Raw genomic sequence first — 26,611 nt, 5'->3', positions numbered from 1 at the left:
CTCTCAATTAGGTATTAATTCCATCAATTTGTGTTGTTTAAAGTTCCAATTTCAATAACATTTATTTATTTTTACTAGTAGAGTAGTGTGCATCGAATAGGGCTCTTTCTCTCCAATGGTTATCACATACGCTTTTTCCCTAATAGCACCACTCTAGAAAGATATATAATTTTGGCTGAGCAGGGATCACCCCCAGCTTTTGTACACTTGCCCTGTAGCAGCCACAACCTTACCGTGAGTCGAGGCCTTGCTGGGACCTAAGGGGGGAGATCTGGCCTAGTCCAGGGAAGCACTGCTCCCTGGACATTACCTGCTCCATTGAGGTCCCTCTTCCGACTAGTGGGGTCTCCTCAGCGCACCAAATGTATCTCTTGGTGAGCAGGGGTATCTGGCAGCAATATTGGCTGCTGCAGCCAAACCCTGCGGAATACGTTCTGCGCATGCTCGAGTGCTTCTGCTTCTGTGTAACCAATTCAACATGGCAGTCCATGCTGTCGGGTGTGCCGCAAACCTCCCAGCGACCCGGTCGCCCAGCACAACCTCCCTGCACCTCCCATCCTAGCTGCACTGTCCCCAACTGCAGCAGAGGTAAGGGGAAAGCCGAGGGGTATCCAGAGGGGGACTGTTGCAGAGTACATGCAACTAAACACGCAGGTTCTTTGAATAAGGCTTATTTATTTTAGCCTTAAACATACAGCACACCTGAAAGGAAAATCCGTTATTCCTTCACCCACGCTCCAGAACCGAGAGGAACCTTTCCTCTGCCAGGTACACTGAAGCCTTGTGACTGGATACACTATCTGCACCTGTTTGCAGCAGACTTCCCAGGAAGCTTTCACGCCCTGCAACTGTTATCTTCGATCTTTGATGAACCTTATCAGGCCTGGGAGACGAACAAAATGAAACGTAACGCACGCCAGGTTTCAAATCCTTTGTCTCAATTTATTACTCATAGGGTAATGGTTTTTATACAGAATAAAAAAAGATATTGGTTAGAGGAGTAACATAGGCGTGTCCTGGGCGTATACTAGGTGTGTCTTGGGCGTAGCTTTGATTAGAGGCGTGATTTAGGGGCAGGACATATTAGTGGCGTGACTTTTGAGACGTGTCCCTTTTCAATACAAGCAATGTTCTGAATACATAGCTTATTCATTGTCTGTTATCAAAAGAGACCTTGAGTCTTAGCAACTTTTATTACATTATTCTTGCTTCTTGCAGAGAACCATTCTATTATATTCTACTAAAACACCAGGAAATTGACCTCACAAAAGTATCTAGTAATATCCTGGCCAGGGAGAATGAAATGCAATTTAGCAGAGAAACTGAGTGCATTCAGGAATTATATTTCAGCAAAAGGCTGACTACTGAATCTTAACTAGTTATGACCAGACAAAATGGAAGCTTAACATGAGTGCACATTCTGGGCCTGACTTATTGGTCCTAACAACACCAAAAACAAATAACTTCTCGTCAGCAAACAAAACAAAAATAGCTTTTTTTTTAGCAGGCAGAGCAAAATAAGGTTCTCTTTTGCAGACAGAGCAAAATAAGGTTCTCTTTTACAGGCAGAGCAAAATAAGACAGCTACTCTTTTTCATGCAGGAGCCAGACAGTTCATAAACCATGTACTTTGCAAACAGACCTTGTATCAGTAATCTCTTCAGTAAATCACTCCTGTCTCCTGACCAGCCAGCAGCATGTGTGCACATCCTGGGGTTTTTAACACACCTTGATTAGGCAGCTGGGATTCAACTAATTGCCATGAGCTTCCCTGCTGAAGTTAACCTCATCACTGCTGCACTGCAGACAAAACATATGTCTGCCAGGCATATAGGTTGTGGCTTTTATTCACCCTGTCACATTCCTCTCCTTTTAGTGTGTGGCTGGGGCTACGCACGGCTGAAGCCCAACCATCCACCCCTTCTCTAGAAAAGAAATCAGCATTTGCGTTCTCTTTTCCCGGCCTGTGCTGAATCTCAAATGAGAAGGGTTGGAGGGCCATATACCACCTAGTTAACCTAGCATTGGAATCTTTCATACTATTTAACCACTTCAGTGGAGCATGATCCGTCACCAAAGTAAAATGGACTCCTGCCAGGTAATACCTCAAAGCCTCGATTGCCCACTTTACTGCGAGGCACTCCTTCTCAATCACTGAGTAGTTTTTTTTACCTCAGGAACAATTTCCTACTCAGGAAAAGGATAGGGTGTTAACTCCCTCAAACTGTTGTGACAACACTGCCCCTAGCCCTATCTCTGAAGCATCTGTTTGCACTACAAAAAGGCTGTTGAAGTCTGGGCTCCTAAGGACGGGACCCTATGATAGACACCTTTTAATGTCCTCAAAGGCTCTCTGACACTCCCTTGACCATAGCACTTGTGTAGGGGCACACTTTTTTGTGAGGTCCGTTAATGGGGCTGCCACTTCTGAGTAGTTGGGAATGAACAGCCGGTAGTACCCTGCTAAACCCAGCAGAGAGCGTACCTGTGTTTTTGTTTGGGGGGTCGGAACTTCTTTCAGGGCAACAACCTTGTCGGCTAGTGGCCTTACTTTTCCACCTCCCACTGCATACCCTAAGTATTTGGTTTCCGCCTTACCCAAGGCACATTTCTTAGGGTTGGCTGTGAGCCCTGCCTCTCTCAGAGATTTGAGGACCGCTTTCAGCCTATTTAGGTGGGCCCGCCAGTGTTTACTATAAATGACAATGTCATCAAGGTAGGCTGCGGAATAAGTCCTATGGGGTCTCAGCACCTTATCCATGAGTCTCTGAAATGTGGCTGGGGCTCCATGCAGTCCAAATGGCATTGTCACAAACTGGTATAAACCCATGGGAGTGGCAAAGGCTGTTTTGCACTTGGACTTTTCCTCTAAGGGTATTTGCCAGTATCCTTTTGTCAAGTCCAGCGTGGATATATATTCCGCGTTACCAAGGGTGTCAATTAATTCGTCCACCCTTGGCATCGGATATGCATCAAACTTGGATACCGCATTGACATTTCGGAGGTCCACACAAAATCTTACCTTCCCATCGAGTTTAGGGACTATAACTAGTGGACTACACCACTCACTGCATGATTCCTCAATCACTCCTAAGTGTAACATTTCTTGTACCTCCTTCTCTACCAAGGCCCTACGACTTTCAGGCAACCTATAAGGACGGGAACGTACTTTTACCCCAGGTGCTGTCTCGATCGCATGTGAAATTAAGTTAGTTTGCCCTGGTAAATCAGAAAAAACATAATGCAATTGTGTAATTATTGCTAACAAGTCCCCTTTTTGTTCAGAGGACAACTGTTTACCCATTGGGATTTTATCGTCACCAACGATGTTCTCCCGTGGGGGCTGAGGACCCAAGTCCGTTTCCTCCTACACCGGGTGGATGAATAGAGACCGCTGCATCTTCCTGGGTTTCAGCAAGTTCACATGGTAAATTTGTTTACCCTTCCTGGACCCTGGTTGAGCGATCTCGTAATCCACATCACCCGTGCGGCGGAGTACTTCGAATGGGCCCTGCCATTTGGCCAGGAGTTTGCTCTCACAGCTGGGTAACAACAACATTACCTGGTCTCCCGGGTGAAACACTCTCATGCGAGCATTCTGATTGTAATGTCTCTCCTGACTGTCCTGGGCTGATCTAAGATTCTCCCTAGCAAAATGGCCGACCACATCTAGGCGCTTCCTAAGGTATAGTACATATTGCAGGGTATTCTTAGAAGGGGACCGCTGTTCCTCCCAGGACTCCTTTAGGAGGTCTAGGATACCCCGGGGTTGGCTGCCATAGAGCAGTTAAAATGGAAAGAATCCCATGGAGGCCTGGGGAACTTCCTGCACTGCAAACAGCAGAAAAGGGAGAAGTTCATCCCAGGCTCTCTTCTCTGAATCTACAAATTTCCTCAGCATCCCTTTTAGAGTTCGGTTAAATCTTTCTACCAATTCGTCAGTCTGTGGATGGTAGACCAATGTCCGAACAGACTTGACCTCTAATAATTTTAAGACATCCTGCATCAGTTTAGCCATAAAATTTGTACCTTGGTCTGTCAACATAACCTGGGGAAGTCCAACCCGTAGAGGAACCAAAGGGGCTGGTTTTTGTCCCTTTGGACTAGTTAGCTGGCACTCCGGACATGCCGCACATAACTTAACAATATCACTATGCATCCCTGGCCAATAGAAACGGGATGAAATACGGTCCAATGTTGTATCCCTGCTCAGGTGACCACCCAAGGGACAGTATGGGCTAGAGTGAACACAGATTTAACAAATGCCTTGGGAACCAATATCTGTCTGGTGACCTTCCCTGTTTGTGTCTGCCTGGGGAGTATCACCATGGGGAGTCAAAAGAACACACGTTAGGCGGTAACAATTCCTGGAAGACCAGAGTTTTCCCAGAGCCCGCATCTATAAGGGCCTGGACGGTTTTCTCCCCAACCTGGGCTGGAAGTAGCCAGGGCTTGTAACTTTCTCCAGTGAAGGCTGAGGCGACGGTCCTGCTGAATGAACAATCCATCTGTGGACAGTCCACGTGCCGGTGGCCTTGTTCTCCGCAGGCGGAACATGGAGAGGGTTCCCTCGCAGGAGGGTGCCGCAGATAGCGCTCCGCTGGACCGGATACTGGATACCAGGCATCTGGTGGTTCCTGTGGGCGACGTCCTCGGAAGTTCCTCTCATTTGGCGACAAACCGACATCAGGAAGGGGATGAGGGTCTCGGCGGGGACCAGCATTTGGACTCCGCCCTTGCTGGAATGACTGCTCCTTCCGTTGGACTTGGCGGTTGCGTATGAACGGGCCGTAGGTTCCCCGTTGATCCGACCTCCCTCTTTGGGCATCCGCAAGTGCCGGTGGAGTCAGATCTGTCAGGTCCAGGACACTCGCCTGCTCCTCAGCCCCAAGGAAGTTCTCCACGAGTCGGACCGTCAAAGCTAGGGTTTCAGCAGCGTGGCGTTTTACCTACGAGCGTGCAGAAGGGGGTATTATCTGTAGGAATTGTTCCAACACCACCTGCTCAAGAATTGCCTCCTTAGTGCACTCCTCGGGTTGCATCCAGCGCGTACACAAGTCCAATAACTGCTGAGCGAGGACCCGGGGTCTCATCTTAGCAGTTTACTTCATGTTCCGGAACTGCTGCTGGTAGGTCTCTGGGGTCAGACCTAAGCGATCCAGTATGGCGGCTTTTACTTGTCGGTAGTCTATTGCCTGATCTGCAGGGAGGCCCTGATATGAGGCCTGGGCTTCTCCTATGAAGAGCGGGGCCAATGCAGTGGCCCAGCGATCTGCAGTCCAGCCCTGAGCTTCGGAAACCCTTTCAAATGTCAGTAAAAAGCCTCTGGATCCTCGTTCGTAGCCATTTTCCTCAGGAGAGCTGGGGGTCTGTTTGCAGGTTCTGGATTGGCAGACCCCTGGAATTGGGTCAGCAGCCTGGCCATCCGCTCATCCTGTGCTGCCTGTAGTCTTTCATATCTCTCTGCTTGTAGCCGGTCCTGCTCCTGCATTAACAGTCCCTGCTGTCTGGTCTGCTCGCACAAAAACTCTTTCAAAGCTTCTTCCATTTTTCTCATTCCTGTGTGTGTGTGTGTGTGTGGCCCTTTAACTGCAGGGGCCTTTTGAAAATCCCACTTCTAACACCATATGTTGCTGAGTACATGCAACTAAACACGCATGTTCTTTGAATAAGGCTTATTTATTTTAGCCTTAAACATACAGTACACCAAAAACAAATAACTTCTCGTCAGCAAACAAAAGAAAAATAGCTTTTTTTCGCAGGCAGAGCAAAATAAGGTTCTCTTTTGCAGACAGAGCAAAATAAGGTTCTCTTTTGCAGGCAGAGCAAAATAAGATAGCTACTCCTATTCATGCAGGAGCCAGACAGTTCATAAACCATGTACTTTGCAAACAGACTTTGTATCAGTAATCTCTTCAGTAAATCACTCCTGTCTCCTGACCAGCCAGCAGCATGTGTGCACATCCTGGGGTTTTTAACACACCTTGATTAGGCAGCTGGGATTCAACTAATTGCCATGAGCTTCCCTGCTGAAGTTAACCTCATCACTGCTGCACTGCAGACTAAACATATGTCTGCCAGGCATATAACTGGTGGCTTTTATTCACCCTGTCACAGGGACCTTGCTTTATCCTCCCGCTGGTGGAAACTCCAAAGTCCCTGCTTGGGAACAGTGAAACACATAACATCATTTATATAATTGAAAATGCAGAATATATAGTACAACTTAACGAATATGCATTGACTCTACACAATATTGTTCATTTCTATGAACATATTTATAACTGAGGCTAGCTTTTCCTTACCCAGCTTCTGAGACTCATAGTGGGGTGCCCCAAATTGATCGTAAGCCACTCTAGTGGGAAGGCGTCTCACACTGTGACTCCTGTGAGTCTCTGCTGCAGCATCTTCCACTGTGGAAAGTCTATCAGAGTCCTGGGGTCTTGACCCATCTGTGATTGGCCATGCGGTCTCATTAAAGTCTCTATTAGGCACGAAATGTGGGCTGCTTGGGTTGAATGGTCGACTTGTTGAATCCACGGATGACAGTACTTGAGGCGCAGGCCCATTACCCGGTGATACCTCGAGAGATGCCTACCAGTCTCTATTGGAACCAGTGGGGTTCCTTCCAAAGGCTCTTGGCTAGACTTGACTTCTGAATTGGGAGTCTCAGGGGACTCTTCTGGCTTACTGGCTGATATTTAAGTCTTTGGTTCAGAGTCACTCTGTCCCACTTAGGGAATGGACAACAAATGATTTCTGTGCCAGACCATTACCTGACCATCCACGGCTCATATGCTGTAGACCGGGAGGCCTGGCATCTGTTATTTTACTTATTTTACCATCACGCCAGCGGTCGTCCAGCTTGTGTTTGGCAGTTATTCCTAAGTTATGCAGGAGAATGGCGTCTCCGGGCCTTAGTTCCCTGTATTGGACCTTGTGATCATATCTTATCTTGCTATTGGCGTTCAGCTGGTGGAGTCCTTCTCCGCTAATTGATGCACGTGTTTTAGGCTGGCTTGGAGTCGCTGGAAGTATTTATAATGCGCAGTATTGGGTACCCCATCAGTAGATACCCGAAGACATGTCCACTGTTAGCCGTACCTCTCGCCCAAACATCCCAAGTACGGAGTGTATCCTGTAGGTTGATGTCGGGTGCAATTATATGCATGCACCATTGCTTCCACGTACTTGCTCCATACATTTTTTTGTGAGCTCTTTAGAGAGCTCTTTAGAGTACCTAGTATGTCGAGCAGCGTTCGATTTTGAACCTTTTGGGCAAGGCGTCTTCCTTGGGATGATATGGAGTAGTTCGGGACTTCTGGATGTTGAGAAACTTAAACAGCTCCTTGATGAGCTTGCTCTCAAAGTCTCTACCTTGGTCAGAGTGCATTCGAGTCGGGAGGCTTTAGTGGAAGAATTATTTATCCCACAGTATTTTAGCCACCGTTATTGCCTTCTGATCTTTTGTAGGAAATGCTTGGGCGTACCGCACATAGTGGTCGGTCATTACCGATTACATTACCGATACCTCTTGAATCGTATTCGATGCACAAGAAAAACATGCACACGAGGTCCATGGGACCTGAGCTTTTTAGATGGCCCATTGGGGCTGCACGAGTGGGCAGTGTCTTCCTCTGGATACATCTCTGCATTTCCAGCAGTGCCGCTCTACCAACTCTCGCATGTTTGGCCAGAAAAATCAGTCTCTTATTAACCCGAAAGTCTTATCCACCCCCATGTATCCATGATCGTCATGCAGGGATCATAGTACATGGTACTGCATACTCCGAGGCAGGACCACTCCGTCGGTCAGGATGATTGTGGTAGGGGATGACCCGGTATAGGAGGCCACGCTGTATTTCAGAATTTTCCTACTCTCATGATTGCGACAGTGTCAGCAGGAGCCTGTTTCATCAAGGAGTGATTATTCTGATGTAGGCCTCACGTATAGGGTTAACCACTTGATGAAGTAATATTGCTGAAATGAAGATACTGTTGATATATTACTGAAATGGACTGGGGGGGGGTCTCTGGAGAATGATTGAAAGCAAAGTTCTGTTTCCATTTTGTCTGTTATGTTTTCAGTATCCATGTTGTGTGCAAGATGTGTGTGGTGTGAATGAGAGAGTTTCACTTCTAAGTAGATTTACGACTGTGCCTGAAGTAACGCCCACATTCCTAGTGAAAGTTTGTACCAGGTGCCTACTCAGAGATGTTTTAAGCCAGTTCTAACCAGGTTGTAATGATCTGTAAAATGATTGGTTTGAGAATTAAGGAGTAGTTAGTATAATCTGCCTAGTAACACATTTTTAACAAAGGAAATGAAATGTATAAAAACCCTGTTTGGACACTCCCCTGGCAGAGAGTCTTTTAGACTTTTGAATGAGTATGATCATACTTTACAATAAACTACTTATTATCAAATGAACCCCGTTTGTAATTTTGGAACATTGACACTCTGGATCATGTATCTGCGCCTGTACTATCTCCTTCCACTCCAGGCGAGTGTTCGGAATGGGGTGGCACTGAGAGTTTGAAGCAGGGGAGCCTGGTTCAATTCCCGGTGTCGGCTCCTTGTGACCTTGGTCAAGTCACTTTATCTCCCTGTGCCTCTGGCACCAAAAACATAGATTGTAAGCTCCACGGGGCAGGGACCTGTGCCTGCAAAATGTCTCTGTAAAGCGCTACGTATAACTAGCAGCGCTATACAAAAACATGTTATTATTATTATTATTATTATTACAATTATGTTTACTTCCCTTCCATCCATTGCCAGTTTAATGCAAGATAAGATCCTGTTTGCCTTTGCACCTACTGCATGACTTTGGGCACTATCTCTAAGCCTGCTGTCTACAAGCACTCCTAAATCCTTCTCCGTCCAAGATTCCCCCAATTTATCCCCATTTCATTTGTAAGTTTCCTGTTTATTCTTGCTTCCCAAATGCATAACCTTACATTTATCTGTATTAACCCTCATCTGCCATTTACCTGCCCAAGTTTCCAGTCTCTCCAAGTCCTTCTGGAGAGAAATTACATCCTGCTCTGATTCTACTACCTTACATAATTTAGTATCATCAGCAAAGATGGAAACTTTGCTATTGATCCCAACCTCAAGGTCATTAATATACAAGTTCAAAAGTAGTGGTCCCAGTACCTATCCCTGAGGTACTGCACACACACCTTAGCCCAACCTGAAAAGGTTCAATTTATGACAATCCTCTGTTGTCTGTCCTTTAACCAGTTTTCAATCCAGGTGCATACAGTATATTTTTTACTGAGTTCTATTTGCTTTATTTTGTACACCAACCTCTTGCGTGGAACCGTATCAAAAGCCTTTGCAAAATCTAAGTAGACCACATAAACTGAAATTACCCTGGTCTAAATTCCTACTTACCTCCTCAAATAAACAAATAATGTTAGTTTGGCAGAATTTATCCTTCATAAATCAATGCTGACTATTACTATTAATTTTGTTTTCCATTATGTATCCCAGAATATTATCCTGTATTACATAGTTACATAGTAGATGAGGTTGAAAAAAGACGTAGGTCCATCAAGTTCAACCTATGCTAAATTTAAACAACAGATACTTTATCCTATATCTATACTTACTTATTGATCCAGAGGAAGGCAAACAAAAAATCCCATTAAGGGGAAAAATTAATTCCTTCCTGACTCCAAGAATTGGCAATCGGATTAATCCCTGGATCAACATCCTTCCCATGTATACTTATTTGGTAAATCCCTGTATACACTGGCGACACATTTAATTGCACTGCGGCCAGATCCGCAAGCCGGGAGATTTCCCGGCTTGCTAGTGGCCGCCCCTCGGCGTGCCGCGCGTCATAGACGCGCGGTCACGCGTCTTCGGGAGCGTGCGCCCCCTGCACGCGCGTCCAGGGGCTCCCCGAGGGAGCCCTGGTGTCCCGCGATCGCGGGACAGCGGCAGGGGGTTCCGGGGGACCCGGCGGACCCGGCAGCGGGAGGGAGAGCGCCCCGATCGGAGGGCGCTCTTCCGCTGCTTCGGCGCGCGCCCGTCACACTCGGGCGCGCGCCAGGCTACTGCTGCGGCACAGAACGGGCAAATGCTCGAATAAACTGTGCCGCAGCAGTACCTTTCCCATCTAAAAAGATGTCCAACCTTTTTTTGAACAAATCTATTGTATTTGCCATCACAAATCTCCATGGATAGTCTCCATGGATAATGAATTCCACATTTTAACTGCCCTTACGGTAAAGAACCCTTTCCTTTGTTGCTGGTGAAATTTCCTTTCCTCCAACCTTAAGGGATGGCCCTGATTCCTTTGTACTGCCCGTGGGATGAATAGTTCTTTTGAAAGCTCCTTGTATTGTCCCTGAATATTTTTGTATATTGTTATCATATCCCCTCTTAGATGCCCCTTTTCTAATGTAAATAAATCTAATTTAGCTAGCCTCTCCTCATAAGTTAGAATGTCCATCCCCTTTATTAATTTGGTGGCTCTTCTCTGCACTCTCTCTAGTTCCATAATGTCTTTTCTTCGGATTGGTGCCCAAAATTGTACTCCATATTCAAGGTGTGGTCTTACTAATGCTTTGTAAAGGGGCATAATTATATTTACTTCCTTTCCATCCATTGCCCGTTTGATGCAAGATAAGATCTTGTTTGCCTTGCAGCTACTGCATGACATTGGGCACTATTGCTAAGCCTGCTGTCTACAAGCACTCCTAAATCCTTCTCCATCAAGGATTCCCCCAATACATCTCCATTTAATTTGTACGTCGCCTTTTTATTCTTGTATCCCAAATGCATAACCTTACATTTATCTGTATTAAACCTCATCTGCCATTTACCTGTCCACGTTTCCAGTCTCTCCAAGTCCTTCTGAAGAGAAATTACATCCTGCTCTGATTCTATTACCTTACACAATTTAGTATCATCAGCAAAGGTGGAGACTTTGCTCTCGATCCCAACTTCAAGGTCATTAATAAACAAGTTAAAAAGCAGGGGTCCCAGTGCCGATCCCTGAGGTACTCCACTCACGACTTTAGCCCAACCTGAAAAAGTTCCATTTATGACAACCCTCTGTTGTCTGTTCTTTAACCAGTTTTCAATCCAGGTGCATATATTATTACTGAGTCCAACTTTCTTTATTTTGTACACCAACCTTTTGTGTGAAACCGTATCAATAGCCTTTGCAAAATCTAAGTAGACCACATCAATTGCATTACCCTGGTCTAAATTCCTACTTACCTCCTCAAAGAAACAAATAAGTTTAGTTTGGCAAGATCTCTCCTTCATAAATCCATGCTGACTTTTACTAATAATTTTGTTTTCCATTAGGTATTCCTGAATATTATCACGTATTAAACCTTCAAATAGTTTCCCCACTATTGAAGTCAGGCTTACAGGTCTGTAATTTCACGGTTGTGATCTAGCTCCCTTTTTAAATATAGGCACCACATCTGCTTTACGTCAATCAGGTACTGAGCCTGTGGAAATGGAGTCCTTGAATATTAAATGTAATGGTTTGGCCATTACTGAACTTAACTACTTGGGAACTCTTGGATGTATACCATCAGGGCAAGGTTCCTTATTTACTTAATTGTTTTCAATCTGCAGCAGTACTTTTGAAATTGATTCTTCCCTGGTAAACACAGAGGCAAAGAATTTGTTTAATACCTCAGCTTTTTCCTTATCTCCAATAATCTGCCTACCCATCTCACACTAAAAGGGTCCTATATTTTCTTTTCTCATTTTTTTGTTATTAAGGTACTTAAAGAACTTTTTAGGGTTGACCTTACTTTCTATTGCAATCCTTTTTTCATTATCCATTTTTGCTAATTTGATTGCCCTTTTGCAATTTTTGTTACATTCCTTATAATACTGATACAATGTCTCCATCCCTTATGACTTCTGAATTATAAAATGATATGTACTTTTAGTTGATATACTTGAAGATGAAACCTCTGAGTATTTTTCAAACATCTGTACACTATCATTTCAGATATGAGGAACTCTACTGTTGGTCTGCTGAAAGATATCACTACAGCTACAGCGAATCTGCTCTTCTCCTGTACAAAAATAACTACAGTACAGATATTTATAGTAAAATCTAATTTGTTTGCCTACACAGATACCCAGAACCTGTGTGCTTGCTGTATGGAGATGGTGAAGGAAAATGGGCAGTTTACCAAAGTGATGGTCCTTATATTAATAATGTCAGCAGCAGTCTGGTCACCAACAGAGTTGAAACACAGAAAGCTTTCATTCTCAAAGTTTCAGGATATTTGGCAAGTTCATTGAAAAAGACACTAGGTAGGTTGAAAAAAAAGTTTAAAAGTTGTGCAATACTCTTTGCAAATCAGATTTCTATTATTTCCAATAAGAAGCAATTGTAGCAGCATTGCCGGTTTACACAATCAAAAGTTAAACTTGGATGTTACTTAAGCAAAGGTTTATGTGAGGAGGACACATTCAAAGACATAATGATATGGTACCATGCATACAAGTATATTATCAGAAATGTAATGGAATATCATTCTTCTTTCATCAATATTGTATCTATGTGTTTCTTTTATTATACATCAAGCATTTTTATTGCGAAAAGAGTAATAGTCTGCCCCTTCATTTTTTAAAAGGTGTGGTGGGTTGATTGTCCTGATTTCTCCAAACAAATCTTAAGTGGTTCTTTAGTTTTTATGCTTTTGTTTTTGTTATTTATTTTTTTGCCAGAACGTCACACAATTTATTACAATAGTTAATACGGCTGTATATCAACAATATCCCAAACAGTAAAACATAATTGTGTGTAATAATATTTCCACATTTAAACAAGAAAAGTTGACAATTCGGCTTGATGTTTATAAGCAACGAGTAATATGAAAATGTGTTGGTAATTGCTATCACTGTTTTGATTTCTAGGAGTACATACGCTGTTAATGGAAGATGTTTCTACAATTCAGATGACAATAAACTGGACTGCACATAATAATACCCACTATGTTGCTTCTGTTCAATTGAATGGTTATTTTCCTGCATATTTCAGTTGTATTTATATGGATTTTGTCAATCATTCAATTGGTAAGTTTTTTTAATTTTTTTTGTGAACGGCATTTATGACACCATCTTTTTTTTTTTTTTGAAGACTGTACATATTACAGCACTCCTCCCTTTAGAAGTTTGCTGCTGGTAAAAATTGGTTTTACTGTGATGTGGCTGCAAGCTTATAATGCTTTGACCAAAGGGTTTAACTAAATATAAATAACCCTTACTCATGAGATCACTATTATATTTTAGCCTAATTGGTAGGAGCGCAGGAATCATTCTTTTTGTTTTACCATTTTTATTTTCTAAATGTCTTTATTTGCTAACTAGGAGACAGAATATTTGCTATACACTAAGGTCCACATTAATTAGGAGGTTGTATTCCATAAAGCATCTTACAACCCAATCAATTTAATGGGTGATGACCCATATACATTAGGCAGCTCCACAAGACAACTTGCAGTGCTGGAAGACATCTCTTTTTCCAGCTCATTCACTTACATAGGATTTAACGGCCCTATTTAATAACCAGTGTCGGTAAGTGTATCATGGAGTAACACTGATTAGTTAATATGCCCCTTATATTCTTTACCTATGATGTTAAATGGATGAAGTCGTGGGATGATCAATTATCTCAAGAAGGTTACCAAAACATATTAAATGTGCCCTTTTGAATTTCTTTGAACAATCTAGAACAGATAACAGCTGAAGTTTATGTATGTGGATCTATTTAGATGAGGATTTTAAAGATTTTCCCACAAAAATTAACATTCTGTATATACTGTAAGAGCTGTTAGAGGTACTTCACCGTCAGTTCCTGTTTTGGAGTACATACTGGACACCTAACAAGCTCCTATTGAACCCCCAAAATGACCACAACATATATATAAGCATATGAGTGTCACAGAGGAGTGCTACTGAGCATGGCAATATATATTTAAAACCAGAGACAGAACATAAAACACAGACAAAGTTCAGTTTTTAGCACATCCAGCGAGACTCACACTGTACACGGTACAGTGCCTAAATATATATGTATAAATATCTAATAAGTAAAATGGTCTTTTAGTTTGACATTTTTGGCCAAAATTGTTGTAAGCCCCTGAGCCAACGCCACGGCAGACCACATATCAGGGGTCCCTAACGCTAATATAAATTCTTAATAACCTGTGTAATAACAGGAAGAATGATTTATAGTAAATCTGTCAATATTAGTTGCAAAGTTCTAAGTCTGACTGAAGCTTTTATTAACCTGTACATTACCAGGAAAAGCACTCTGTATTAGAGATGTCACAGCCAAACTGCAAGCAGGCGAGTTCCCCTGAGTGGAAGATGCTATGGAGTGAGCCCATAACCATTTAAATGTGGGAGGGGGTGAGCTTAAATTAGGAAGGAGGTTACCATCCTCCAATCAGCCATGACTAGCTGGACAAGAATTGTAAAACATACTGGACACCTAACAAGCTCCTATTGAACCCCCAAAATGACCACAACATATATATAAGCATATGAGTGTCACAGAGGAGTGCTACTGAGCATGGCAATATATATTTAAAACCAGAGACAGAACATAAAACACAGACAAAGCTCAGTTTTTAGCACATCCAGCGAGACTCACACTGTACACGGTACAGTGCCTAAATATATATGTATAAATATCTAATAAGTAAAATGGTCTTTTAGTTTGACATTTTTGGCCAAAATTGTTGTAAGCCCCTGAGCCAACGCCACGCTGGCCAAATCCCAGCCCTCTAGTCCCCATGGAACCGGAGTTATGGGTCTTCAGTTTACACTGCTTTCCACTTTGTGATTGAAAGCCACGTGGCTTTCTCTGCCATTACGGTCAATGGTGCGCCCCTTGTAACGAGTGTGACCCCTCATTAACTCTTGGATCCGGTTGGGGTCGAGTGAGGGGGTTCCTAGGGTGTAGGGGCAAAAAGAATTTTATTCCTGGGTGCCCTAGAACCTAAGTTTCCCACGCCAATTGAACATGAACTTGACCAGTGATTGATCAAAGCCCTTTCAAGAGAAAGTTTCCGCTTTTGCGGTCTGCGGTCTGGCTGGCTGCCAGCTCGTCCCCGGAGGTCGGCTTCCAGGAATCCCCATTGAAATGCATTACTCCATTCACTTTCAATGGGGAAGCGCTGCTCCTCCTCTCGGACGCCACCTGCAGGTCTTCTGCGATGTCAGGCCCAAATCGCCGGAATCTCCATAGGGTTACACGGGGCTGTAATGGCGACCTATGGAGAGACTGCAAAATGGAGCCTGCAAAGGCGGGAAAAGGGACAAAGGGCCATAAACACAAAATTAACATTAACCCCTTCCCTCCCAGATGGATCCCAGTGTATGTGGTTGGTACATACACTGCAAAGGTACAAACACCAATAATTGTACCCATATACATTTCTATCAAATAGAAAACAATTTGCCCTGAGGCAGGGGAATAAAACTACATTAATTCCCTCTAAATGTAGGAATAGGATAACCAATGGACACCTTTTGGCTATGAAGCATGGGAACATATGTATTAACGGTACATTTCTGGTTAACCCCTCCCCTCCCAGATGGTGGAAGGGGGTGCCTCATGGGGGTGACCCCTTTATTACTCGCTTGGCAACCCTCCCCTGTCATACTCATTGACTTGAATAAGCTGCAAGGTTTCTTGTCATGGAACAAGGATCATATTTCTGTTTGACCCCCTTCTGCTTGTCAGCCTCTTAAATTCAGCTGCATATATTTGTTCCACACACACACACACACACTGTGCCCACGTGATGTATCAATATGTTGCCCTTTCTGCCTCTGAGCATGTAGCCAATGAGTTGCTACAGCAACCGCTGAGATTCTTCTCAGAATGGGCTATTTTGCCCTCCCGCCTGTCTTTGCTGACAGTAGTTTGTCCCATCTCACTTCTAGTGTGACCCTTGCTCCCCACTTCCTTTTCCCCAGTGAGTACAGCACCCATCTCTGTTACACTAACATGGCAAGGCCATCTCTTTCTACCTGTTCCTAACAACAAACTCACAACTACACACCATCCACAAGATCCTGTATTTACTGCTGCTTTTCCAATAAAGTGAAATAAATATTATAGGACGGAGTGATTTGGAAAGGGAGCTGAGTTAATGCTATCTGGGGCTATTCACACATCACACATGACCCTGGCTTCAGAATATTTCTTATGTCAAAAGACTGCGTAGTAAACAAGATCCTAGATGCCTCTAATACAGTTTGTCTGAGAAACCAAGTAGACACCTATTCTACCACTGAATTAAAAAATATATATTTTAGTAAGAACTGAAGGGTATAGAATTTGCTAAAGAGGACACTCTTTCTTCCTATTAAAATGTCAGTAAATTATTTGTTCTTGAAGTTTGAGGAATATTTGTGAATGGTAAAATCTTTGCCAGTCCCGAAAGTCCAAAATTGTATAGTTTCATGGACGTATGCGAAGGTTTCACAGATTTCTAGTTATTAGTACATTAATGTATTTTTGTGTTATATGCTATACAACTTTTTTTTTTATGTTGGACAGTTCTTGAAATGTCAGTGAACTACTAAAGTGTATGAAAATAGGGATACAAATTGAATACGTGTCCCAATAATATACATCATTTTTCTTTTTAGCTGGAGTTTATACCATCAGTGTTATTGCATTCAATGAATTCTTCAATGCTACAGATGAGCTTGGTCCATATTACATACAAATAGCACCACATGGCTTGTCATTGGTGATGAATTCCAGCATTGTTCATAGAGATGAAGTAATTCTCTTCTATGCATGTCTCAGTATGGGTAATGGTGTGTCATACACATGGGACATGGGAGACCAGACCACTTACATCAATAAAGGTAAGCACTACGACACATTCAATCTTCTTGTTATTTTGGCATCATGTAGTATAATCAGTGTTAGAAAGTTTAGAAACCATAAAGGGACAAAATGCAATACTAAGTTTGTCCTTTCATATTTGTTTTAGGACCTGTTATTACTTACAAGTTTTCTACTGTAGCATCATACAACATCACTGTCACTGCCTGGAACAAAGTGGGAAGCCAAAAAGCCTGGAAAGTTGTGTCGGTTCTGCACAGGATGCAGCGTATGTAAATGAATCATTTATATTTTTGTATACCTTAATATAAAATAGATGTTATGGAAATGTTAACATTCTAACATTCACTATGATATATATGTTCTCTACATGTATGTTTACATTTAATCATATTTCATACTATTAACTTCTATTTTATACACGCGTATATGTAATATTCTGAACTGCTATATACTGTAGCAGATAAATAACAACATACTATTCAAGAAATGAAGAGGGATATTGTTACAAGCTGGTATTAATCCAAAAAAGTGCAAATTGCATAATTTAACTCTGCATATCAAAATGCTTAGATTAATGTTTTGCTCTAAATTGTTCCCCTTGTGACATGAGTGTTTGGGTGAGTGGTTATAAGAGTTTGGAGGGGCTCATTAGAGCAATATTATAATAAGATGTATCAAATCTTACACCAATAACTGGGAAAGTTTTCTGCTCTCCAAAGAGATCTGCGCCAAATGTAAGAAGCAAAATGAACCAGCTTCATATAGATGCAGATGATATTTTTTTGTAAATTGAAACATTTAATATATATATCACCTGAAATATGTAAGAGGTAAAAAGGACAAATCTTATTGTTGTGACGGTTCAGGAGATTCCTGCTCCACAATGTGTCCCCGTCACCTTTGTTTCCCCTGCCCGTTATCCTTGCCTCCTCGTTCATCTCTCCCTTCCTCCTCCTGCACCAGTCCCTCTGCGGCGTGTCCTAACGCGCTCCCTGCTGTCACGCGCGTTCCCCGCAAGGTGCGCGCATATCTCCAAACACCCAATCCCCTCCGCGGCACTCACTGGTCGCGGCGTCCCTCTATTCCCTCTTCTGTCACATTACCTCCTTCAGCCACCCCTCCTGTTTTCTCTCCTTCCTTGCCGGGTGCCCCCGCGGCGTGGCACTCCGCGCGCTTCCTAGCACACCCTGTGCGCACACATCCAACCCTTACAGAGGGTGCGCGCACACGCTCCAGTTGTAGACCTTCCCAGAGCTCTGGCTTCGCCCCCCATTGTGTACAAGCCATTTCCCTCTCTGATTCACCTGTCTCCTCACTCACTCCTTCCGACCTATCCCTGCAACCTCTCACTCAACCCTCTGCTCCTCCTCTCTCTCCCATTGGTGTTCCCTCCTTTATATCCCCTGTCTGTCCTCTTTTTCATTGCTCTGCATAGCTTCTTGTGACCCCTGTGTGTGCAGTCTCTATGCTTGGCTCTCCTGTCTCTTTCAGCGCTGGTTCCTGTCCCTGCTTACCTTTGGATCTCCCTGGCTTTAACTCGGCTTTGTATTGGGTTACCCTGCTTTCTCCTGCCCTTGAACCGTGCATCCGGATATGACTTCGCTGTCTTCTCCTATCCCTGGACTCTGGCTTACGGACATCACCACCCTGCTCTCTATTGCCCCTGGACTCTGGAACACGGACATTACTATCCAAACTCTGATACCCTGGACGTTGCAAGTATCTGTTAACCCTTTCTCAACAGGCCCAGCAACGCAATACCACACTCCGGGCATGCCCTCACTGCTGTGGGTGCGTGTTATAACCCTACCCACCTCAGTACTGGGGACTAGCGAGGTCTGCGGGCATACAGGCGTTACAATTGTATTATCAACAATTTTCATATGTCTCCATACGAACTAAAGGAATAATAATATAAACTAGACAAACTTTTTAGATCGCCTATTACTGTTTGTCTTGGAGATGATATCTTGTGTCCTTTCACTGGGGGAAGAGGATAAAAAGCAGTATGATAGTCAACGAAGATTTCAACCAGCATTTTGTGAGGAAGCACAATGGGACCTATGAACGTGCCAGATTTAATATGAGACCACAACATTCATGTGGAATTGTGGAAACATCCACCAGAGCATTATACACTTTGGTAGAGCATTGAAAATCTTGTCCTCTCAGGGTAGAGTTATGTAAACAGAGACAGGTTGTATTTAGTATGGGACACTAAACTGTTCACAGGCTACTGCTGTAAACAGAACTGACTTTTTCTAGAGCAATAGAATATGTCTGGCAGAATAAAAACAGTCAGAAATCAGCAGTTCCTTTTCTTTAGAAGGCCTAAATCAAGAGATAGTAGCAGACAATAGGGATACTGTAAGCTCAAACACCAACAGGTGCCAGAAGGGCTTGCAATACTGTAGCAAAAAAAGAGTATTCAAGGAGACCAGAAGTTACTGGTAAACACAACAATATGACACAGGTGAAGCTCTGTCACTCTACTAAGAAAATGGATAATCCTGAGGACATTAAACAATCCCAGAGGAGGAACATGTTGTTTTCCTGGTGGAAGTGGCAACAAACTTACTTGCAGAGGTAATTCTAAATTGACAATGCCTAAACTTTAAGCTTGGTACAGGAGCACAGTCACAGACTTTATGAAATTGTACTTCTGGAATTGCTGAGACAATTGCACACAAGCACAGTTCTCTATCGGCCTCAAAAAAATATCCTTCAAGTTCAAAAATGCTTTAAAGGCACACTTGGGAAAGTTAAATCATATGTTCATGATAATCGTGATAACAAAAACATTTCAAACCGTCACTGGATTTTACCACTATAAATTTTATATTTTCATTTGTATCTGCTTATGATGTTCAGCTAAACAAAACTACAGCAATACCATAGTTTTAAATGTCACAGAACAAATAACAGTACACAAACAAAAAACGGCAAAAAGATTCTAGGTGAATCAAATTCTTAAAAAAGGAAAGGTCGAAAGGATGCTTCATGATTTAAAAAAGTCTGAATGTTGAAAGCCTTAATAGCGTCTTGGACAGTATGAATGCAATCTAGATCTGTAGCTGGTGTAGTAAGGTCAAGTTGATCGTCTTCTGTATCTCTAATCATTCCTCATATTTTTCAAATCACAACTAATCTCTAATCATTCCTCATATTTTTCATATCACAACTGTGGGGTTCTATGTGATTATAGATCTTTCAAAAAGGCTGTAGGGACTGCCAACAATAGTCATTAATTCTTATACAGACTGTATGAAATACAAGAACGGCACAAATGTTTACTAAAAGCCAACAGTATTCAACAAAAAACAAACAACGTTATATTACAAGATTTGGGTAAATGAAGAGTCAAACCATATAGAACTTGAACCAAAAGGCATTTTTGCCATGTGTCACTTCTGAAGGACAAGGTAAAAGCAGTGCTACACAGAATGAAAGCCATGTGGTGATCTCCAAAGTGACTCAATCTACAGAATGGTGTGCGTGAATACTAGAGATGTGTAAATTGTTATCACAAATTCACGGATCAGGGCAACGTTTGTAAAACTGCAACCTTTGCAGAAAAACGTGGTGAATTTCGAACCACACAAACCTTTTTTTTTAAAACCCCTCAAAATTCAAGGGAAAATTACAAAGCACTTTTCTGAAGACATTTCTATATCTGTATTCATTACTCCATTTGGTTGCTATTGCTTTAATTGCCTAACTTTTTGAAATTCGGCTGTACCAAAGCATTTTCTGCAAATAATATCGCAAATGCTCGAAGGATTTGATGGTGTACTATACCACGCAGAGGATATCCTTGTGTTTGCCTCTAACAGATGGAACATTCAAGCAGATAGCATAAAGGTGTTCTTGTATTCAGTTCATGGTAGTATTCCAGCTACATAAGGTAGAGAGCAACAGATAATTGATACCCAGAAATCTGATTAATCATGCCAGTGAGTTGTCTCGTACTGTGAAGAAGTTTGACTACAAGAGGGGACATACAGTACTGTAACCCAGGATGATACTTTATTCTGGCAAGCCAAGACATTTCTTCATCTTATAGGTGACCTTCTGTGGGAAGGGAAAAGGCTGATGATTCCAGTTAAGCTGGTACACAATACATTTTTTTATCTAAACATCATAATGGACATTAAGGCATAACTACATGTAGAGTGTGCAGATGTATCATATAGTGGAGTATTGTGAAAGCTGTGAATAGCATAGAATGCCAAAAAGTGAATCATTAATCTCAACTCCTTTTCCTTAATAGTCCTGGCAAAAAGTTGGTGGTGGTCTTGTTCTCAAAATATGTACTTTAGAGATCGCTAAAGCTACCATTATTTCTACTGATATGGTCATCAAAGCTCCTTAATACATCTGTGCAAGACAGGGGGAAATGTATCAATGAGACTCAGAGTCCTGTAACTCCTCCCCGAGTCCTATTGACACTTGTCAATCGCAAGATTAGGCATACAGCTGCAAATTTAGACCAAAGAACTTGATACATGGGTGCAAAGAGGTGCAAGATGAAAACTATGCAATTTGCATAACTTTTGTTTAAAATTGCCTTGATAGATCACCCCCATTCCCCCTCCCCCCCCCCCCCCCGCAGTTTCAGAATTAGTCGTTTCTAATAGGTCTGTGCTACATGCTTTCAGGATTTTGCCAAATACTTTTAATTTACACACATCACCAGTTTTCCATGATAATTACCAGCCAAGGTCTGGTTCCACCTGTGTCCTACTGGTCAACAAGAACAAAATAACACTTCTAATGAGCTTCAAGAAGCAGCAATATGACAGTATCTGAATTTCCAGAGCGTATGCAGCAAACTAGGTCAGGAAGGTTTAGTAGACCCCCACAAAGAATGAACTGTGTAACTTCTCCAAGTTAAATTGACAGATATTTTCTTAGTTGCTATTTTTGTTGGCAGTGTATGTTGAAATCTTTCACATCTGTTAATGTATGATTACTTACATTTACTAGAGAGCTACACTGTTACTTAATGTCCATTCTCCTTCAACTTTTTAATAGTCAAACCAAGCTTCATTATTCACTAGCATTGCTTCAGAAAAAAACTCGAGCAAATGTGTGCTAATAAAACTACATTTTTGTGGTTGAGCTGAAACTAACAAAATCAATCTGAAATCCTGCTGGTGCAGTAATTACACAACCTTGAGAAATATTACCCAGATTACCACATACATTTTCCCCCCTTATATATTTCATAGAAGTTATAATTCTTCCTCCCTGTTGTTGTGTAAATAGTCACGTTGAATACCTGTCTGAAATAATGTATACCTGTGCTTGAATACACATTTCTTTGTCAACATGTGGATCATTTCCAGATTGCATTTGGTTAGTTTGCTAACTATTTATTAGCTGCAAAATGAGGGTATATATCTAGTGTGTTCATAAGCAGTCTGAATTTCCAATACATTTTCAGTATATTTTTATAGAATTAGTCTGTTTAATACTGCTATTTTTAGTCTGACTGGTAATATATTTTATGAATAGCAAATATTTCTATACCCTTCAGTTTTTATTAAAATATATATTTTTTAATTCAGCGGTATACATTTTCACAAATGGGACAGTCTTTTCCACTGGGACCGACATCCCATTCATTGCAATGACTGCTGAGAATGATCCTTTATATTTTATTTGGCATTTTGGAGACAGATCATCTGAGAGGACAACTTATAGAAGCATATCAAAACGATATTCAGTTCCAAACAGGTAAATTGTGCCTTGATTAATGATATGGTATATCTGCATGGTATAGAAAAGTATCTAAAGTATGCTTTTAATTTTATGTACTGAATGTAACCTTCTCACTGGAACAAAACTGGAACAAAACGATTCAAAATAACATGATCCTACAGTAACTGCAGGGATCCATGGTCAATAAATGAAAAAAACAAAAAAACAAAACACCAACCTGTGCAGACATGGTAACATCCAATATTTTGAGCAATCTCAAAAATGGCCAACAGTTGTATTTGTTACATGTTAGTTTTTTTCTGTTAAATGTGCTTATGGATAGACCAACTAATGCTTTGTTTAAAGCAGAAATACAGCCTGTTTCGCTCACTGGAAACCCAGATACTATGGGACTACTGTATATGATCCAAAGTGGCTGTTAGGGCCATTGTTGGACAAAATTCTCCATTGAATTGGTTGCTTTGGACCATATACAGTAGAATTAACCTCTTAATGTTTTTGTTGTCGGTTTACTTAATTGAAGTTTAAAGATGGCGCTAGCAGTGAACCAAAACCTTTCTATTGGCCTGTAGCAGTACCGAGATTTGGCAACCATTTTGATCTCCCCTAAGACAACTTTGCCAGTAAGAGGTTGGGAAGACCATACGTACACACATATACAATCTTTTCTGGACTTCCTGGAGTTGTGTAGCAGACATTTTATCACATGCGATATGCAGTAAGTTTCACTAAGCCTGTCAAATGTGTGTTTCCTCCTAGGATTAATATAAACTAATATCAGGGTCATTTATAAAGAATTCAAGATGGGTGATTGACAGGGCATCTCAAGATAATTTTAAAATCTATTTCGAATTTGTTTTCTATCATGGTAAGCTGCTAACTGGGTGGGACTGATTTATTTTTGTGTGATTTTTCTGTCTTGAGCAGAACTTGCCCCATTTCACTCAACTCATGTACCCTCCTCCTCCCCTAATTGAATTAGAAGATAGTTCAATAAGGGTACAGGAAACACTTAATTTTACTTTAATTTTTTTGCTGCATATTTTCATCACTTTTATTGCTATGATAATTTGACACTTTAGTACATTATTCCCAAATGGTCTAAAGTCTGCCAGATTTAAAACTAGAGTGAGACTAGTGCAAAAGAATTGTATGTGATTAGTTAAAAACAAATAAAACAAAATTCTATTGCTGACAATGGGATTACCATTTTGTGACAAATATGGTGCTGTTTTTGTCCTTGTTTTGTCGTTTGGAAACTTAAGCAAAAAAATAAAAATAGACTGCAGTTAGGCTTGGATAAATAGACCCCTATATAACAAGGCGAATGTGGTGCAATTCTGTGGTACAACAATACACACTAAAATTCAACAGAATTCAATAGGATTTGTTTATTTGATGCAGTTGTACAGATGCAGCGGCCATCATTTTAACAAATTCCTGGGTACATCCCACGTTGCGTCAGGTGGTGGACCCGAGATTGTCAGATGCAGACTAATGGCCCGTCGGAGTAATACAGCAGGGGTCCCTGCTGTGTGAATCCTACCGGGGTCTGCTTCTCTGTAATAGATGCGCAGTAAGAGATAGGCTGAATCAGTCACTCTAACTGCGCGTCTCTAACAGGCAATCGCGGGGGTTTTATTAAAATTCTAACATTAGAGTAATGTAGCAGGAGGTCTCTGGAGCTGAACCGCATTGGTTTCAGGTCCAGGGGACCCCCTACTTCCCGAGATACAGGCAAAGTTGATTTCAGCCTCGGGCACCCCCTAATTCCCAAGTTACAGGCCAGGGATGGGGTGCCGGTATCTCCTCCATGTTAAAATCCACGTGGTATGTAACCAAAGCAGAGGGATACGGCAGCCCATACGAAGCCTGTATCTTGGAAAGTAGGAGGTCTCCAAGGCTGAAATAAACTTTGTTCAGCTCAGGAGACCCCCTGCTCACACACACAATAAATACAAATAAGATTGTAAGCAGCTTCATTATCTTCGCGGCCAAAAAAAAGTCTTGTATTAATTGCATTAGCTGGCTTGTGTTTTAATTTAGTGAATTGTGTTCTTTTGGAGTTTTGTAATGTTTTATTATTGTGTGTTTTGAGCATTAAGGTATTTTGTTTAGGATGCCCATTGAGTGCTACAGAGGCTTTTAATGCCTATATTATTATATGTGTATGATGTACTACTATAACAATCAATGGGAACAGGGTGACTATAGTGGGTCCGGGGTGGGTGGTTAGGCCTCCAGGGTGGGTATTGGGGCAGGGTGGGTTAACCCCTTAATTACTGTAGCGGTTATTAACCGCTAAGGTGATTAAGTGGCTGGGGGCCATTAGATTGTATTTGCTATGTATTTTTTTGGCAACGGAGGACAGGGATCTTGCAGTAAGCTGACGAGGACGCTCATCATAATTCAGGGGTAAGTAGAACTGTATTTATTTACTTGATTTATGTACAGTTTGCTGGCTAATGTTGTGTTTAATAATTGGCAGATATCTGGATAATAGTTATTTTGCCCATTACTGTACGTTATGTGTTTGGTTGGGGGAAAGGGGGAGTGTATGTATTTAAGTGTAGGACATGTTTTCTTTTTTTACATACAGGGTTGGTACTTTAGCTATGGAGACCACCCGAGGACCCTCAGACGCCCACGGGAACCACCCGAGCACCCGCCCGCGGGTACAACCTCCGGACCCACGGGGGATACCTGTGGGTAGAACCGGGGGCCCTACAGCTGTGGAGCCCCATGGACCTGCAGGGACCACCCGAGGGAACTTCCCGAGGGCCCCAGACAACTGTAGGGATGACCAGGGGACCCCCAGACACCCACAGGACCACCCGTGGACCCCATTGGGGCCCGCAGTGTCCCGCGCGGACCACCCGGAGACCATCAGAAACCCGTGGGTACCCCAGGGGGGCAGTTTGGGGCCTGCAGATACCCGTCAGGACCACCGGGGACCCCCATCGGCCTGGGGTATTAATCCTGTGTGTAAAATAATAAATCATGGTTTTTTTTCAACAAATGTTTTTATTAAGCACTTTATACATGCATATAACAATCTTTCAACCCATTGTCTGGGAAATCAGTATCCATAGCACTTGATTTAGGTAAAATCTACAATAACTGTACAGACTGGGAAGACGTACAGACATACCGACTTACAACAAGAGAGGGGGGAGGGGGAGGGGAGCGGGGGAAGAGGGGGGGGGGCTGCAGTCTGGAGGTTCTCTTTCAAGGAGTCTATATCGTTGATCCTACTTATGGGGGATCTGCGCGGGTGTGTATTTGCTTCTTTAGCCCATGCTCCGGCCCATTTGTAGTCGGCCCTACCGGTCTTGTGCTACCTATTGTTAGTTCTGGTCCATCCAAGGAGAATGCATTTCTTATTATCAAAGCAATATACATAAGGATTGTAAAGAACTGCTCACCTATTAATCAGATTGTCCTAAAATGGTAGGTGCAAAAGAGGTAGATTACTTATATGACAGAGAGTGAACAAAGAAGTTCAAAGGTACCCCTATATATGCACTCTAAACCAAACGTGTGTATGTTTCTATGGCCATAAGGTAAAACATCCCTATACCAGAAACTAAAAGCGAAAACGATCGGAAAAAAGCAGGAACGGTACACTTGAGTGTGTACTGATGGTGGGTAATAAAACCGCCAGCCACAACAGTATGCTATCAAAAACGGACAGGCATCCTAAGGACACCTATTGAAGGCCCCGGTTCCTGCACATGTGTGCTACACTCTGCACAACGCTACCACACGTGGAGGACAGGAGAAGAAACAGAGACAGCCCCAGCGCGCAGGTCTGATCTCTCAGAAGTGAGATTACCCTTCATATTTCCTATGTGATGCCCTACTCCTGTGATAGACACCAGATCGGGGATTATTAAAGAAATTTTATATGTAAGTTACTAATTTTATTATTTGTTGCTAATACAATATCTATCTCTCATCTTGGTGCGCTTTTGTGTTTTTTCTTGTTTTGCTGATATTGGTATCACCATCGGGGTTCCGGT

The 26,611-nt window shown here is 42.3% G+C and overlaps 1 protein-coding gene across 1 annotated transcript in view; it reads left to right on the top strand.

Moving 5' to 3' along the window:
- The window catches only part of LOC142488223 (polycystin-1-like protein 1), a 298,659-nt gene that overhangs the window by 123,312 nt on the left and 148,736 nt on the right, over nucleotides 1-26,611 (top strand). The window contains exons 3-7 of the mRNA XM_075588596.1: nucleotides 12,120-12,301; nucleotides 12,908-13,066; nucleotides 16,658-16,882; nucleotides 17,011-17,130; nucleotides 22,436-22,604. Coding sequence (XP_075444711.1) covers nucleotides 12,120-12,301; nucleotides 12,908-13,066; nucleotides 16,658-16,882; nucleotides 17,011-17,130; nucleotides 22,436-22,604 — 855 coding nt within the window. The remainder of the gene's footprint in view (nucleotides 1-12,119; nucleotides 12,302-12,907; nucleotides 13,067-16,657; nucleotides 16,883-17,010; nucleotides 17,131-22,435; nucleotides 22,605-26,611) is intronic.

This window comes from Ascaphus truei, chromosome 2 (assembly GCF_040206685.1).
Source record: "Ascaphus truei isolate aAscTru1 chromosome 2, aAscTru1.hap1, whole genome shotgun sequence".
Classification (NCBI taxonomy): Eukaryota; Metazoa; Chordata; class Amphibia; order Anura; family Ascaphidae; genus Ascaphus; species Ascaphus truei.
This window is presented reverse-complemented; position numbering and strand designations above follow the sequence as displayed.